The sequence below is a fragment of the Giraffa tippelskirchi genome, chromosome 2 (assembly GCF_054371585.1).
Source record: "Giraffa tippelskirchi isolate mGirTip1 chromosome 2, T2T-mGirTip1v1.2.pri, whole genome shotgun sequence".
NCBI classification, from domain to species: Eukaryota; Metazoa; Chordata; class Mammalia; order Artiodactyla; family Giraffidae; genus Giraffa; species Giraffa tippelskirchi.
The window spans coordinates 66,954,150-66,971,905 of NC_137276.1; the positions used below are offsets into that span (position 1 = coordinate 66,954,150).

Here is a 17,756-nt window from a genome sequence, read left to right on the forward strand (position 1 = left end):
TGCACTCTGAAAGCCGGGTAGCCTCCATGCAGGATGTATCAGGAAGGGCGGGCAGCAGCCTGCAGCTGATCAGGCATTCCAAAAGCCCGCAGACACTGTTATCACCCCTTCAACACTCAGGCCCCCCAAAGCCTTGGAAAACATGGTGCTGTGGAAAGAACATGGGTTGGAAATCAGGACATCAATCCTATCCCCACCACTTCTGTCCATTTCCTCGTGGGCAGTCTTCCCAACTTCTCTGAGGGTGACTCTGCTCATCTGTCAAAAAAGGCAGCTGGTCTAGACACTCTTGAAGGTCCCAGGCAGCCTTGAGGAGTGGGCACAGGCCTCCAGATGGGTAATTAGATCCTAGGATCCACTGGCTTCCTAGCAGGCAGCATGCCTGGCTGAGCAAGCCCTCCCCAGAGAAGGGTCAAGGCTGGCAGGTAGGGGCCACACTTTTGGCTCTTTCTCTGCCAGGCACCATCTGCTCTGCTCTGCTCTGCCCTGTGGGGCTCTTGTGCCCCCAAGAACGTTCCCTATCCACTTCTGCAATGCCTTCTTCCTTGGAAGGCGGCACCTCTGCCAGGCAGGCCGTATCTGTGTGCAGCTTTCTCCCAGGGCCTAGCCCAACCCAGAAGGATGGCACTCAGTCCACGGCCACTGATGAACAAGCCAACAGCCAGCAGTCGCTTCATTCCCAGCCCATCTCCTACCTCTTCTGGCAGGAGCGGGGATGTCTCACCCTGTCTTCTGCCCAGGGAGTGTGGCTGTCAAGCCTCAGCTCTCAAAAGCCAAGGGAAACTAGTACTGACAACAGTCCTCATGAAAAGTCACTAACCCTACTTTGTTTTCTTTCACTTGCTTGAGTTTAAGAAATGGTTTTCTCTACCTAATGGCCACAAATACCATGATTTGTCATGAAAAATATACATATAACTAAAGCAACTAAAAAATAAACATGGTTATCATGACCTTACATTCATTTCTACAAATCCTTCTTAAAAAAAAAAAAATACAAGACAAGCAGACCATCCAGTAAGAGAAAGGAAAAGGGTTCCTTAGCATTTCCCCTCTGGGGCGTTCGGGAAGCCTGATAATCCCAGAATGTCTTACCTCGTCTATTCTGGATTGCCGACAAGGGAAAGAAAACGTGAATCCCACCGGTAATTTCTTGTCCTTGATTTTTTTTTTCTCCATGAAGTCTCCCAGGCACTCAGCGACATGATCAAAGAGCTGGAGGAAGCACAAGAGCAGTTGGGAGGGAGAAAGAGGACTTAGCATTTCAGGAAAAATGTGAGGGATTCTCTGCCCAACATGGAAAGGAGCCTGGCTGCCCTAGCTGCCCATCCCCAAGGTACCTGGCAGCCAGGTGGGGCTTTACCTGGAGTTTCAGTGGTTAAGACTCCCCGTGCTTCCACTGCAGGGGGTGTGGGTTCGATCCCTGGTTAAGGAACTAAGATCACATATGATGTGCAGCACAGTCAAAAAAAAAAAAGGAAAAAAGAAGCCAAGAAGTGCGTGACTGGCAAAGAAGAGTCCCTTGAAAATAGCCTGCCTAGTGGGCCAGCACGGCTTAGGAAGCCTTTTTAAGCCTTCACGTGGCCTCTCGTGTATCACCTGGGTACTAAGATGTATCATCTGGGTACTTAGGAAATGTGAAAATAAGAGAAAAACAGTTCATCCTCCACAACACACAAGCCGTGGACTGCCAGCAGCCACTCAGGCAGAGTGGCCATCTGGCCCCTTCTCTCTAACTCCATCTCTCTCTCCCTCACTCTGTCAGTTCCAGAATCTCTGTGAGGCAATTCCCCAGCCTCCAGGCCACTTGAGTGATTTCACGGTCTTCGAGTTATCCAATTTTTACTTCTGACTCAAGTTCCATATGTATGCAGAAAAAGTGCATGCATCCTAAGTGTAGGGTTCATTGGATTCTCACAACGTGCACCCACCTGTGTCAGCACCCAGACACCCTACCGTGCAGTCACTGCTACTGCCACCCAAACTCACAAGGCCAATCGCAAGCCACTCTGACTTCCAACACCCTTTGTATGGTTGTCTACTATGTATAAAAGGAACAACAGTGTGCACTCCGGGGTGTCTGCCTTCTTTTCCTCTACATTATGTGTGTAGGTCATCCACGTAGTTGTGTGTCTCTACGGCAGTGAGAACCAGTGCTGGTTCTCATTGCTGCACAGTATTCTTTGGTGTGGATATACTACGATTTATTCAGTTCTACAACGTGTAGAACTTGCTGGCTCTACAACATGTTGCTAGGATATGCATATGTATCTTAGAATCCACTAGAAAGAAGTCAGAACACTGTTTCCCTAGCCTCTGTGTGAATACTGTCAATGACGGCAAGCTCGTTACCTCTAAGGCAACTTTTTGGATTTTTCCAATACCTCTGTCTTTCTCTAAAGTATATCCAGAACTGAATATAATATTTCACATGTGTTCTGATCAAAAAAAAAAAAAAAGCTTAGTTGAACTAAGAACCTCCCTTTCTCTTAGCTCTGTACCTCCATTAATATAACCAAACCATATATATGCTCTTTTGGCAACCATGCCACAGTCTAGGTAACCTCTCTTTTTTTTTTCACAGGGCTGTCATCTAACACTAGGCCTCCCATGTATATGGGATTGACACAGCTAATGGAGCTTCTTGAGGCCCAGAGAAGGCAGCATTTGCAGGGCCGAACCACACAGTCACAGAAAGCAAGCTCAGCCAAGGCAAGGCCAAGTGCCTGAAAGCTTTCTCTGCAGGGTCCTCGCCCCGCCAATATTAAACTTATAGTTCTAGTCAGGTTTGGTTTTAACAAATGTGTCGAGGAGAGAGCCCGCGGGAAAGGTGGAGTCCATGGGGGTAGATCCCTCCCAAACGCCTGAGGAGGGGGCAGGTCCCCTCCCCTCTCCTTCTCTTCCCTCCTCATCTAAAGGGATTTGGGGAGAGACCTATACAGGGGAGGGGGCTGGTCCCCAGGCTGCGGGGGTGGTGCCTGGGATAAAGGGCTATGGAGGAACAAGAAACCAGACCAGGGAGGAATGGGGGAACGGCCCAAGGACCATTTGCCATAATCCACAGCTTTCTGATTCCAGATTGAATTTCAGACAAAACACAACTAGACCACAAGCAGCACCCACTTCCTCTCCCCACTAGGGCTGTAGTTCGAGGGGAGAAGAGACAGTTTCATCAAAACCACGGTCTACTCACTCCGGGCCACTCTGTCGGAGCTCCCTGACAGATTGAGGTGATAGAGGAAACCAACATAAAATGTCAGATAAATTGTGTAGGAGGAACCCAGGAAGGGCCCAGCCAGAGCTGGGCCAGGCATCACGATGGCTGCCCCCGCAGCCACTCTGTAGAGTCTCCTTGAGAGGAGGCTGGAAGTCAATATTCCCATCCCCATCTTCCCCCAGATGTCCCTGACCCAGCTCTACAATCTGATCTTCCTGCCAAAGGAAAGGAAAACTTGTCAGTTCTGACTTGGGAGCCTCTGTCCCTGAGCCACTATTACTCAGGCCATGGTGACAGCAGCAACTCTGACCAAGGAGACACATGACCACCTTCCCTGGGAGAACCCAGCTAAGCTTCCAGCGACCTACATTCCTGAGCGACGTAAACCCATTACTAAGCCCGACAGCTTGCCCCACGTCATCTGCCGAAAGAAGCTCCAGGCTCCTCGTGGCCCTTGGGGGAGCCGGCTGGGCGGAAGGCAGGCAGGCTGCGGGCAGGAAGAGGCAGGGAAGTGAGTTACACAGAGCTGGGGCGCTGGAAGCAGCCCCTGGATTGAAGTCAAACACACCCACCCCTTCGCACTCTGCTAAAAAGGAAATGCCATTTGTGGAATGCCCCAACCTAGGGGTGACAAGCCTGCTCAGAACCGACAGGAAGCTTCCCCCAGGCTAACCCATGTCTGCGACCAACCAGAAAGGGAAGTTACCCAGCCTCTCTGCACTCAAAATTTTAGTAACTAAAAAACATCTCTTTTCTTTTCTGACAACGTGCACATTTACTTAATTTAAATAAATTTAAGTTGTTTATTTAGTATTCCAAACCCCCCAAACTAAATAGGTGATGTTTTAAGAAGGTCCCATTTATGTTTCTGAAATTATTAAAGCTTAAAACTGCGCTGAAACTTTCAAGATACTTTGTGTTTCTGTGTGTGTGTTGTGTGTGTGTGTAGAGCAAGAGAGAAAAAAGGGTAAAGCAAATAGTTAATTGGAAAATCTGGATACAGGATATAAACAGCTCTTGGTGCTTATCTTAAAGTTTTTCTGAAAGTTGAAAATTATTTAGAGTAAAAGGTTTTAAAATCTATCAAAAATTCCTGCCTATGTTTGAAAATGAGATCACAGCCTCAAGAATTCAGCACAATTCACAGGCTGTGAGTTTGACCTGCTTCATGGGCAAAATGGGGCCCTTTGTGGAATAGAGTATTCTATACATCAATAAGAGATTATCAGAAAAATGGGCCACCAATATTTATTGCTAACCTCACACCAAACTTCTAGATGAGAGGTTGCCACTTTATCCCTCTTTTTCAACTGCCAGCCCTCTCCTCCCTCAATCACTTGAACCTTCCTCCTTGCCCACAGCCCTCACATATCTACACTATCAAAAATTTTTAGTAAAAATACAAATTAATTTATTAATTAATTAAAAACAAAGACCCAGCCTAAGAGTGCCCCAGGTTGCTAAAACTGTCACATGTGGAGCCACACTTCCCAGGTTCAAATCCCAGCTTTATCATTCATGTGCTGTGTGACCCAAGGGGCTGATCACTTAACACCTGAACCTCAATTTTCTCATCTGTGAAAAAGGAATAATAATATCTACCCACAGAGTTGTAATGATGATTAAATAAGTTAATCTGTATAAAGGGCTTATATCAGTGACATACATAACAAGTTCTATGCAAGTATTTGCTCTAATAATATAACATTATCATTATCCTCATCAACGTCAACATCTTTTCTTTGCAGACTGCTTGAAAGGGGCAGCTGCAGAAATAGCTGGAAACAAAGCAATCTTGGATCTGGGAAGATGGGGATAGAGGCTGGGACAGACAAGGACCTGGGGGCAGCAATTAGAAGAGTCATTAGCTTTGGAACTTTGAAACAATAAATATTCATGATGTGTGAGAAAGCATGATACACAACTGTATGATCTTAATTGCATAAAAATGGATGCTTAGTTGTGTAAATACACAAACGAGACCTAGAAGGACATATCAAATGGTAAACTGCTCATGATTTTGGATGACTGTGTCTTCTGCTTCTTGTGTTTTTTGGTTTCCTAGTATGCACATGTTAACTTTTAAGAAATAAATGTTTTCTAAAAATCTTAAAAAAAAAAAAGTCACCATAGAAGTGATGCAGCAAGCAGGCGCCTGAAGGAAGGCATCCCCTTAATTTACAAACCCTGCTCCTAAAAAGTCAAGCCAAGGCTCACAGGAATGTCCACAGCATGGGGGGCAAGTCCCAAAGGTGAAGGCAGGAGGCAGAGGTGGCTCCTCCCAAGGGCCATGGGGAAAAGAGTGACTAATCAGTATTTGTTGGCAAATAGAAGGAGCAAGATGCCAACCAGAGGCTGCTGGCCACCTGCAGAAAGGAGCAATGTGGCAAGCACTGGGCAGGGTGAGGAGAACCACTAGCTGGCAGCCTTCATGTACACACCTTCAGGCACACACTGAATGAATGAGCCAATCTCTGCAGCCCTGTTATGGAGGGATAGCAGAGAGACCTTTGGGCAGGGGCATCCGATGAGCAATGAGAGATGCACCCATTTCAGTGGCTGATAAAAAGTGGCCTAAGAACAGTGTCCCCATCAATGCTCACAGTCTAAAAAGCTCTGAACACAACCCCTGCCCCTCCTCGGCAGCAGGTGAAAGACCAGGATTACCCCTTTTCTCTGGTAGAAGGAAAAGGCAGAGTTTGCGTTCGGTCCCAGCCACAGGAATTTAGGAACAAAGTGGAGTCAAGAGAAGGCACTGGGCTTCATCTCAAAGTCCAGCCCAGAGCCAGTAAGTTTTCTGCAGAACTTAGTCATGAACCTTGCTGTGAACACACCCTCCCTAAAACAAATATTTGGCAAGCTCTGAATAATACATATCCTGACAGCAGCCATGACTTAGGAGGCGAGCTCTAAACGGGAGGGGAGGGGTCAGAACATCTGCAGGAGACGGGGAGGAGCAGAACAGGACCAGAAATGACTGTAAGCCTGCCAAGGGCTGCCCACAGCCTGATCACAGGGTTTTCAGTGAGCCTGCCACCCACCACCCACCACAACCAGATGGGGAAGCAGGAGAGGGGACAGGCCCTTCTGAGCACACGCATGGCCTCGGCCAGCAAAGGAAGGCAGCCCTTCCGTTGGCACGGGTTACAAGTGTGAGAGGAAGGGATGGTGACTTTCCAGGCAAGGCCCTGCCCTTGCTGCTTTCCATGCCAAGGTCTCGTAGGAGATTATTCAGTTGGGAAGCCAAGAGCCCTTTAGAATAGTCCTGGGGCTCTGAACCCAGATTCCTGCTGTCCCACAAGGTGACAGGCACAACCAACTAAGCATAGGCCTTGGGGGAACTAGGTGAGGAGGACAATGACTTGGAAGAAGGGTTTTCACACAAGGGCTCTGCTCTCCCTCTGCTGGGGAACCACCCCAGGATCCTTAGGGAATGAATGCATTTACCCGCTGAGCCTCCTCTTTACACCCTTCACCTGAAAGGCCCAGCAGCTGAAAAGCCCAGTAGCCCCCTCCCATCCACCAGCTCATTCACGGGGATCTCTTCGGGCACTCATGCCCTTCCACCCAGGAGTCCTTCTCTATGTGTGCCTATGATGGACTCGTCCAGTGGCTTGGCCCACCACTGCTCCGGGGCTGGTTCCTGGGGGTAACCTGGAGCCTGATGCTTAGGCCACAGGGGCTAGTCGGAAGGGAATTAGAGACCCACCTGGCTTCCACTGCCATGCATGATGTTCTCTGGGGTGTCATAAACCTCAGACTCCATATGAACAGCCTGGTTCTGCTCATGATTCACCTGCACCCGCAGAATTCGAAAGGAAGATCCACCAAGATCCAAGGCGATGAAATCTCCCTTTTCTGTTAGGGAGACAATAACATCACATCAGATTCAAGTGCCCTGGGAAGGCCGCATGCTTCATCCACTTCTCGACAGGGTCTGGCCCCACTGCACCGTGCTTTCGGCCACAAAACAGGAGCCATGTAGACCCCATCACACTACAGCCCCACCTGGAAGAGTGGGCAAGAGAAGCCCTCTCCTAGCTGGGCGTCCCTGGGCAGACAGCTTCACACAGTCCCACTCAGTCCCAACTGCAGGAGAACGAAAGTATGGACTTTAAAGTAAAAATAAAAACAACATTTCAACTCAGAGAAAACCCTATATCCGAGGTCTGTTCCATACCTTGAGTTCCTTCCCCATCAGCTGAGACACCAATTCCAGCTAGTCCATAGCTCCACTGATTCCCCAGGGGATTTTTTTTAATTGTAGTAAAATAGACATAACATAAAATTTTCCACCGCAACCATTTCTCAGTGTACAACTCATTGACATTAAATATGTTCACAATGTTACACAACTACCACCACCATTCTCAAAAATTTTCATCATCCCAAACAGAACCCCTATAACCATTAAGCAGTAATTCCCCATTTCCCCTGTCCCCAGCCCCAGGCAAACACTGTTCTACTTTTTATTTCTATGAATTTGCCTATCCTAGATATTTCTCATAAACAAAATCATACAGTATTTGTCCTTTAGTGTCTGGTTTATTTCACATTGTATCAAGTCTCAAGGGTTTATCCATGTTAAAGCCTGTATCAGTAGTTCACTCCTTTTTCAGGCTGGATGATATTTCATTGTATGTGTATCTATTCATCAGACACTGGACACTCATGTTGTTTCTGCCCATGGGATGTTTTTAACAGAAGTCCCTCCTGGTCACACAAGAGCAAACTGGCTTGAACTGGTTTTATTCCTCACAACCAATGTGAGCAGTGATTGGGGTGGACCTCAGTGGGCTAGAGAAAAACAACAGGCCTGTATGTGAAGACTACCATAGTCCCAACGGAGGTGGCCATGATGAGAAACCAAACCACTAAGCCACCACCTAACATTCTTCATCCTAGGTACCCTCCAAAATCAATGAAAATCTGTTAATTTTACTTCTGATGTTACATTATCACCTTAGTTTCTTGATGATGACTTTTGAAGCATAAGAGTTTATAATTTTGATGAAGTGCGACTTATCTTTTTTCTTCTGTGGTTAATGCTTTTGGTGTCATTATCTAAAAATCCATTGCCAAATTCAAGGTCACAAAGATTCGTACCTCTGTTTCCTTCTAAGAGTTTTATAGTTTGAGTTCTTACATTGAGGTATTTGATCCATTTTGAGTTAATTTGTGTATATAGTCTGAAGTAGAGGTTCAGCTCCCTTCTTTGGCACATGGATTGTTGTTGTTTAGTTGCTGAGTTGTGTTTTTTGTGATTCAGTGGACTATAACCCACCAGGTTCCTCTGTCCATGGATCTCCCAGGCAAGAATACTTGAGTGGGTTGCCATTTCCTTCTCCAGAGGATCTTCCTGACCCAGGGATCAAACCCATGTCTCCTGCACTGGCAGGTAGGTTCTTTACCACTGAGCTACCAGGTAGTCACTGTCAAATAGCAACACCATTTGCTAAACAGACTATTCTTTCCCTCACTGAAAAGTCTTGACACCCTTATCAAAAATCAAGTGACCATAAATGTATAGGTTTATTTCTGAACTCCCAATTCTTTTTTCCCCCCAGTTTTGAGATGTAATTGACATAGTGAACACTCAATTCTGATTCATTGATCTGTATATCTGTCCTAACAGCAGTACCACACTGACCTGACTGCTTCCGAAATTTTGAAACTAGGAAGTGAAAGTCCTCCAACCCTGTTCTTCTTTTGCAACATTGTTTTCACTATTTTGAGCCCCTTGAAGTTTTTACTTTATTTAAGTAATGGACTGTTGGGTTTTTTTAAACTTCTTTTTTATAAACTGACACCCTCTTTGTATTTGATTCCAACAAACTTTAGGCTCTGACACACTGCTCTATTTCTGGAACTTAGAATGGTTGTTTGGCATATAGTATGAGCACAACCAATATTAATACTTGAATTAATGAGAGTGGCAAAGGAATCGAGGAATAAACCAAAGACATCTACAACTGAATTTCTGTTCTTATACTCTCAAGTTCTTTGAGGGAAAATCACAACTTAGGATTCGTTACATCTGCCCTTGGTACCCAGAGTAGTTCAATAAGTGCTTGGTAGCTGCTTGATCACAACGGTTGGTGGCCCATTCATTCATTCAAGGAAGTTTGGCTTGTTGTTCATTAAACAGGAAGCAGTTATACCACAGAGTGGTTGTTTGTTTCCTTACTAACAGCTTCACTGAAAAATAATTAAAATATCACATTTGATTTTCTTTTTATTATTTGGCCATGCCACATGGCTCAAGGGGGCATGGGCATCAAACCCATGCCCCCTGCAATAAAAGAGTCAAGTCCTAACTGCACCACTGGACTACCAAGGAAGTCTCCATCTATCACATTTTAAAGTGTACAGTTTGGTGAGTTTTAGTATATTTACATCACCACTATCTAATTATAGAAATTTTTCATCATCCACAAAAGAAACTCTATACCCATTAGCAGTCACTCCCCATTTCCTCCCAAACTGCTCATCCACTAACAACTACTAATCTACTATCTGTCTCAAGAGATTTCCCTATTCTGGACATTTCATTACAATGGACACATACAATATGTGGTCCCCTGTGGCTGACTTCTTTCATGTACCATAATGTTTTCAAGGTTCACCTGCATTGAAGCATATACCAGTACCTCATTCCTTTTTGTGACTGAGTTATATTCCACAGTATGGATATACCACATGATGTTGCTGTTTTAAAATTGCTTCTATGGTCACAACAAACTGTGGAAAATTCTTAAAGAGGTTAGAATATCAGACCACCTTACTTGCCTCCTGGGAAACCTGTATGCAAGTCAAGAGGCAACAGTTAGAACCAGGCATGGAACGATGGACTGGTTCAAAATTGAGAAAGGAGTATGTCAAGGTTCCTTGTCACCCTGCTTATTTAACTTGAACGCAGAGTACATCAAACAAAATGCCAGGTTGGATGAATCACAAGCTGGAAACAAGACTGCCAGGAGAAATGTCAATAACCTCAGATATGCAGATGATACCACCCTAACGGTACAAAGCAAAGAAGAACTAAAAAGCCTCTTGATGAAAGTGAAAGAGGAGAGTGAAAAAGTTGGTTTAAAACTCAACGTTCAAAAAACTAAGATCACAGCATCCAGCCCCATCACTTCATGCAAATAGATACAGAAAAAATGGAAACCATGACAGACTTTATTTTCTTGGGCTTCAAAATCACTGCAGACGGTGACTGCACCCATGAAATTAAGATGCTAGCTCCTTAGAAGAAAAGCTGTGACAAACCTAGACAGTATATTAAAAAGCAGAGACATCACTTTGCCAACAAAGGTCTGTATAGTCCAAGCTATGGTTTTTACAGTAGTCACGTACAGATGTGAGAGCTGGACCATAAAGAAGGCTGAGCACTGAAGAATTGTTGCTTTCGAACTGTGGTGCTGGAGAAGACTCTTTGATCCCTTGGACATTAAGGAGATCAAGCCAATCAGTCCTAAAGGAATCAACCTTGAATGTTCAGGAAGGACTGATACTGAAGCTAAAGCACCAACACTTTGGCCACTTGATGTGAAGAGCCAACTCATTGGAAAAGGCCCTGATGCCGGGAACAACTGAGGGCAGGAGGAGAAGGGGCGAGAGAGGACGAGATGGTTGGGTGGCATCATCGACTCAATGACGTGAGTTTGAGCAATCTCTGCGAGATAGTGAAGGGCAGGGAAGTCTGGCATGCTGCAGTCTATCGGGTCACAGAGTTGGACACAACTTAGCAACTGAACAACAATGGTCCAAAGGAAAGAGACCAAGCAAGAATGCTAGGAAGCAGGTGTCTCAGCTTTGTGAGAAATTCTGCCCCTGATGCTATAGGTCATTCAAATTAGTTTAGAGTTTTCCCCGAGTTCCCATCAGAATCCTAATTCCTATACTGCTTACACTACTACTGGGTAAAAAAATAAATTTGGTATGAGAGGGTTCCTTCTCAGGAGAATGAATTACTAGAACATTAGAAACACTTAACTTTACTATCATTCATTGAGCCTTTCTGTTCTCCAATTGCTAAGTACTTCTTATGCCTCATTTTACTTTTAACCCCTCTCCACTCTATGAAGTAGGTACTATTATAATCCCCATTCTACAGACGAGCAAGTAAAGGCTGAGAGGGGTTAGGGAATTTGCCCAAGCACACAGCCAGTAAGTGACAGAGCCAGAATTTGAATCCAAAGCTCAAATTCATAACTATTCGATACAACTGCCTCTTGGACAGACCTCAGGAACAAGAATCCTCAGGGACAGCATTAGAGTGAGATGTCAGCATGTCAGGAACGGCCACATCTCTCTATAAACCACTTGTATACAGGGAAACAACACACAAAAGCGAACACTGTGCTAGGATGAAAATATGGGTGCTTTTCCTTCCTAACATTTTTATTTATTTACTGTTTTAATTTAAAAAATAAAACAAGTTATTTATTTCACGTTTTGCACTGGCTTTCATCATAACTTAAAAAAATAGCTTGAGAAATCTTGAGGAATCAGTCAGGTCAAAAGCCTCATCTTCAGTTGAATCAAGGGACTAGGTAAAAGCAGGTTCTTGTGCTCAAGCTCCAGGTGATGGTGGGGGAATCTCTTGCTTATTGGTGTCACTGTCAATACACAACAGGTAAGAGTTTTTAGCCCTTTGTGCAGGAAGGAATCCGGTTTCAGGCAGCACCTCTGAAGCCCCAGGTCTCAGGTTTTCAAGCAGGATAAGTTTAAATGATCTCATCTGCCTCTAAGTCAGGGAAGAACCTGGCCTTAGGGTGCATGGGGCCGGCCCACACTTCTGCAGCCCAGTAAGACCCCTGCCCCATCCCAGCCTCCCACCACAGTCTGTCCACCCCACTTCTCCTTTTTTTTTTTTTTTTTAACAAACACAGGTCAATAGGGTTCCAGGGAGTTAGGGGCAGAGAAAGAGACCAGAAAAGTTAGCCTTGAGATGAGTGTGAAGGGGCTTTTCCCTGAAGGCATTTTACAAGAGGTCACTGTTAAGCCCAATGCAGCCTCTGATCCTTTCCTGAGCAGTGACCCTGATTCCAGGGTGTGTTTGTGCTTGCTAAAAGAAATGGCAGTTGGCATCTCTTCTGTAAATCACATTTGCAGCTCAGGAAATATGGGACAAATATTAACTCACCTTCTCAATCTATGGACAAGGTAGCTCCAACCAAACCTGCTGAATGACTTGCTCATGGTCACACCTGCGGCAAGGCCAGGGCCCTTCCCTTTCCTTAGTCACTCATATATTTGCAAATACTGGGATGCTTGTTAATTTATATATATATATATATACACACACATGAAAGTTTTATCTTCCTCATCCGGGTGATGAGCAATTTGAAGGCAAGGGCAATTTAGCATGCTTACTTCCCTCTTCCCAGTACTGAGTCCCACATACAGTAGGCAAATCAGAAAGTGTTTGCAGCTAGTGCAGTAGCACCTGCGTTAAATGCATGGTCTGTTCTGCCCTTTCCTCTGCCAGGCAAAGGACACCAAGGAATGACTTCTGGCAAGGGCAGCAAGGTTTCCGGAAAGCTTTGTTTGCTGTCTGGCGTCTATTTAGATAACCATCCTTCCCATTTTTCATCTGAATTAGGGGTGGGGTTGACCGCCTGCTCCAGCTCCAGGGGAATCAAAGTGTGACCCAAGAGCATCCAGAGTCCCCAACTTTGGCCAAAGTGATTGGTTCAGGGTGGGCACATGACCCACATCAGCCAATCATCACCTTCTCCAAGACCACCCTGGGACCTCTAGTTTGGAGATGAGGTGTCAGCTACGGCTGCCGGGGCTGTCTCTGCCCCCATAAGGGAGAGGCAGCCTACAAATAAAGCCTTGGTTAAGAGATAGATAAGGCCTTGGGTACAGGAGCCAACTTACAACTACATTTTCCATTATGTGAACCCAGAATTCCCTTTCTTGCTTATACAACTTTGAGTTAAATTTCTTTCAGCTACAACCAAAGGCTGCTGTGTTCAATATTCTTTACTAGGCAATGGGCGTTCCAAATACCAACTTGCCCTCCATAAAGGATGTATCCTCCCCTTTATCTCAGTTGGTCCCCCCATTCAGAGCTGTGGTGTTCAATCACCCAGCTGCAGAGGAACCAGAGCTGTAGTCTGTGGGCTCATCCACATTATGAGGGGTATCGGGGTGGGGGTGAGACAGCCTGCCTTCGCTTCCCCCCTTTTTTTGTCTCCCTGCTCCCGAACATCACACGGATGCTGGTGAATTCTGAAAAGCTCTGACATTTTCTTCCAGGGCTAGACCTCTACATTTAGGTCTGATGGGTAGGAGTTCTTTGGCCACATCAGATGGGAAGGGCCTTCCAAAGTTGGGAAATTCTTCCAAAGAATTCTTCATTGTCGTTTAGTTGCTAAGCTATGCCTTATTCTTTTGTGATCCCATGGACTATAGCCTGCCTGGCTCCTCTGTCCATGGGATTTCCCAGGCAAGAATACTGGAATGGGCTGCCATTTCCTTCTCCAGGGGATCTTCCTGACCCAAGTCTCCTGCATTGGCAGGCAGATTCTTTACCACTGAGCCACCAGGGAAGCTCATAAAGAATTGTTAGAAAGTCAGAAGTCAGTTATTAAGTTATAATGATGACCAGCAGAACAATGACTCTCTGTAACTCTCATGGTGGTTTGCAGTTTCCAAAGCACTTTGATTCTTTTGACAGCCTTGTGAGGCAGGCACAGCAGAACCGCCACACCCATTTTACAGATGAGGAAATGGAAGCTTATAGCAGGTAAGTGACTTCTCCAAGATCACACAGATAATAAGCAGCAGAGCCAGAGATTAATCCAGTGGTCTGAAACTCAATTTTTTCCTTCAGTTTCAAGTTCAGTCTCCTTACAGCAGTTGGCTTCCCTCTAACTTCCTCTTCAAATCTTTGGCTTCAACCTTCCTGCCTGCCCCTGCCGAGACTTCATCCTACATTTCCCATTTCCACTGAAGCCAAGAAGAACTGCTCTTCTAGAGAAGGCTCATTAAACAAAGCATCTGAAGGGGCCCTGGCAACTCTCCACTTTCTAATGACAGCCATTATTACCAGCAAATAATGGAAAACAAACACTGAAACAGATGTCTCTCTTGAGTCCAGACCTGTGCTGGAATACAGGGCAAACAAAAACTCAGCATTCATGAAATGCCTCCCTTTGCCTGCTCCATGAATTAATCCTGTACGCAAGACACAAATCCTCCTGTCTGCAATCCTGCTAGCCAATGAGAGTTTACACCTTCATCAGAAACCCAACTGGAACGCTAGGCATTTAGGAGATTTCACCAAATGAGAGAATTTCTGAGATAATCCAACCATCTTCCCAGATAAGGACAGAGAAAGGTAAGTAAACAGCCCAAATGCAGTAAGAAAAGGAAATGTTTTCCTTCCTTTGGCTGGAAAGTAGTATATCTTAAGCTCCATCAATTTAACTGTGAGTGTGCTAAGTCACTCCAGTCACGTCTGACTCTTTGCGACCCTATGGACTGTAGCCTACCAGACTCCTCTGTCCATGAGGATTCTCCAGGCAAGAATACTGGAGTAGGTTGCCATGCCCTCCCTTCAGGGGGTCTTCCTGACTCAGGGATCTTCCTGACCCAGCAATCTTACATCTCCTGCATTGGCAGGCGTGTTCTTTACCACTAGCGCCACCTGGGAAGTCCAGGAAGAAGCATGTCAGTCATCCAGTCCTGTCTGACACTGCGACCCCATGGACTGTAGCCTGCCAGCCTCCTCTGTCCATGGGATTTCCCAGGCAAGAATACTGGAGTGGGTTACCATTCCCTTCTCCAGGGGTTCTTCCTGACCTATGGATCAAACCTGGGTCTCCCGTATTGCATGCAGGGGAAGCCCAGGACCACACCGCAAATCAAACATTATAAACTTATCCTTTGGGTGAAGAGCACATCAAGGAACCACAAAGAAGAAACAAGGAAATCTTCAACTCAATTCACCCTCAAGAAGCTTACAATCTAATTGATATTTACAATATTCTGAGTGATAAATGACAAGATGAGAAAAAAAGGGGAGGTTTCCCAAGTGAGAAACAAAGTCGGGCAGGCCTTCTGACAGAAGCTGGATACAGGTGGGCTGCTGCTGCTGCTGCTAAGTCGCTTCAGTCGCAGCTATCCCCAGAAACTGGGCACCTTTGAACAAGGGTTTCTGTTTAGCCAAGTCACCAGCATAAAAAGGCTTCAGTATCTTCCTCCTTTATGTATTTATTATTCATATCTTTCCCATTGCAAAAAGGATATGCAGCAGCTAAAAGCCACTTTAGGCTTTTGTGTCTTTTTTTAACCTAATGTATAGATTACTTGAGAACAATTAAAGAAAAAGCACTGCCCATTAAAATCATCAAAAAGGGGAAAAATTAACAAAAATGGGCTGATAACATTTTCAAAAAAATCTATAGAGTTTCAAAAATCAACAGTTTTCCGTAATCCAGTCATCAGGGTCAATCAAGGTCAGCAGGAAAGGAAAGGTTTGTTTCTCCCTCTGACTTGGAAGTCACATCACTGCCTGACAGGCAGGGCCACCTCTCCACTGCAGTGACTCCAATTTATCCTTTGGTGGTTTGGGATTACCACTAATTCTGTCACTGACTAATTATACAGGTGAAGCAGTAATTAACATCTCGAAAAGAGACTAGCACCATGGTTTACTATGAAGGACACCCACATTCTGGCTCCTCCAAGGGACCTCGTGGTTGGAGGCACTTCTGTCAAAAAGTGCCAGGGACTGGACTGGTGTCAGGGAGCCAAGGCCTTGGCATCAATGTCAGTGTCTATGTGGGGCTGGAGGGACCATTCCAGGAGGAGTGTGGGCCCTTGGACACCTGGCTTGAGCCCACCCATGAATATTAGGAACAGTCATAGAGAGAAGAGCTATACAGTATGTTATGGTTGCACAGTATCCCCCGCAAAAGGTATTTCTGTAGAAGTCCTAACCCTGGGTACCTGTAAATGTGGCCTTATTTGGAAAAGGGTCTTTTTAGATGATGTAATTGGGTGAAGAGGAGGTCATGTGTGTGGGTCCTAATCTGACTGGTATCCTTATTAGAGGAAAATGCCACATGACGAGAGAGGCTGAGAGCGGAGAGACGCAGCTACACACCAAGGAACGCCAGGGACTGACAGCCCCCACCAGAAGCCAGGAAAGACTTAATCCAGTGTCTCGGAAGGAGCACGCCCCCACTGACACCTTGATTTTGGACTTCTAGCTTCCAGAACTCTGAGACAATCACTCTCATTTAAAGCCACCCAGTTCATGGTATTTCATTACAGCAGCCTTGGAAACTAACACAGAGGAGAAGAAACAGTCCCCAGGGAGGGCAGAGGGAGGCGGAGTTGGGGAAGGGCTAGAAGTGCAGGCCCGGGGACCCAGGGCCTCAGCGGGGGGTGGGGGTCCTTGGGGCTCAGGGCTTTGGCGTCTCCCCTTCCTCCTCCTCCTGCTCTCAGCACTGCTCTGTGCTCCCGAGAGGCCCTGAACATTTGGTCCCATTCACTTCACTTCATACTGGACACAAGAGAGGCTCAGGAGGAGGCATGGGGCCCAGGCTGCTGGCTCCAGTTCCACAAACTCGAGGACAGTATTTCCCAACATGGATGTAATCACCACCTACATCATCACATTTAAGACACCACTGATTGCGGACACATCGTTATTCTATGTAATGCGAAGAGAGAAAAAAATGCTGCTCACAGTCATTTAAAGAGGCAACTACTGCACAATGCACTGCTGATTCCAGAGGACTCAACAACAAAGACAAAAATAGGTCTCAAAAATAGATGAAATATAGCAGTAAATATTGGGGGAAAGAGCAAACAGGTTTGGGGAAAAGGCAGGTAGCCAGGTTTAACAGGTTTCTCTCCTGCAGGACTGCTCAGGGCCTTTAGCACCCTGGTATCTGCTTCCAATCTCTTCTTTTGTTTTTGTTTTGATTTGGCCATGTCACGTAACATATAGGATCTTAGTTCTGACCAAGGGTCAAATCCACGCCCCCTGCACTGGAAGCACAGGGTCCTAACCTCGGGACTACCAAGTCCTTGCTTTGAATCTCTAAGAGGGATCTTTGGAAATGTTGTTTTTCCCAAATAAGAATGCATTTGGAGCCCTGTTTTCAAATGGCTAGATTACTAGTGTATCTGGATCACACTTTGAGTCCCTCAGCCGGAAAAATGGTATGTGAAGGTATGAGGTAGGGCACCCCCTGCTGACACACAGTCCATGGAAGGGAAGCTGGCTTGCAGGCAGCATTTAGGAGGAGAGGGAAGGAACTTCTCATGGGACATGCCAGCCCAGGGCCAGTCACACAGGATCAGGGGTCCCCCAAGCATCAGGCATCCTTCTGAGTTATCTAAGCAAAGCCAGAGTAGGGGCCCTGGGGGGCCGCTCCCCTATCTTACATCCCTTTCCCCCCTCTCTCAGCTGACAGCATGCACAGCCACATCTCTCCTACAGAATTCAACTAACCCGGTGAAGACAAAAATGCTTCTGGACATGGGTGCTATTCGGGGTTGGGAAAAG

The 17,756-nt window shown here is 45.9% G+C and overlaps 1 protein-coding gene across 41 annotated transcripts in view; it reads right to left on the reverse strand.

Annotated features, from left to right (window-relative positions):
- HK1 (hexokinase 1) overlaps positions 1-17,756 on the reverse strand; it is a 121,986-nt gene that overhangs the window by 32,624 nt on the left and 71,606 nt on the right. For 38 of the 41 annotated variants that reach the window (XR_014076380.1, XR_014076378.1, XR_014076381.1 and 35 more), the window contains 2 exons: positions 6,927-7,075; positions 1,096-1,215 (listed from right to left, as the gene is read on the reverse strand). Coding sequence is in view for 22 of the 41 variants with exons in the window: in XM_081568159.1 (XP_081424285.1) it covers positions 1,096-1,215; positions 6,927-7,075 (269 nt within the window). In the remaining 19 variants the exon portion in view is untranslated. The remainder of the gene's footprint in view (positions 1-1,095; positions 1,216-6,926; positions 7,076-17,756) is intronic. The other 3 variants (XR_014076388.1, XR_014076389.1, XM_081568097.1) reach the window with 1 other exon arrangement.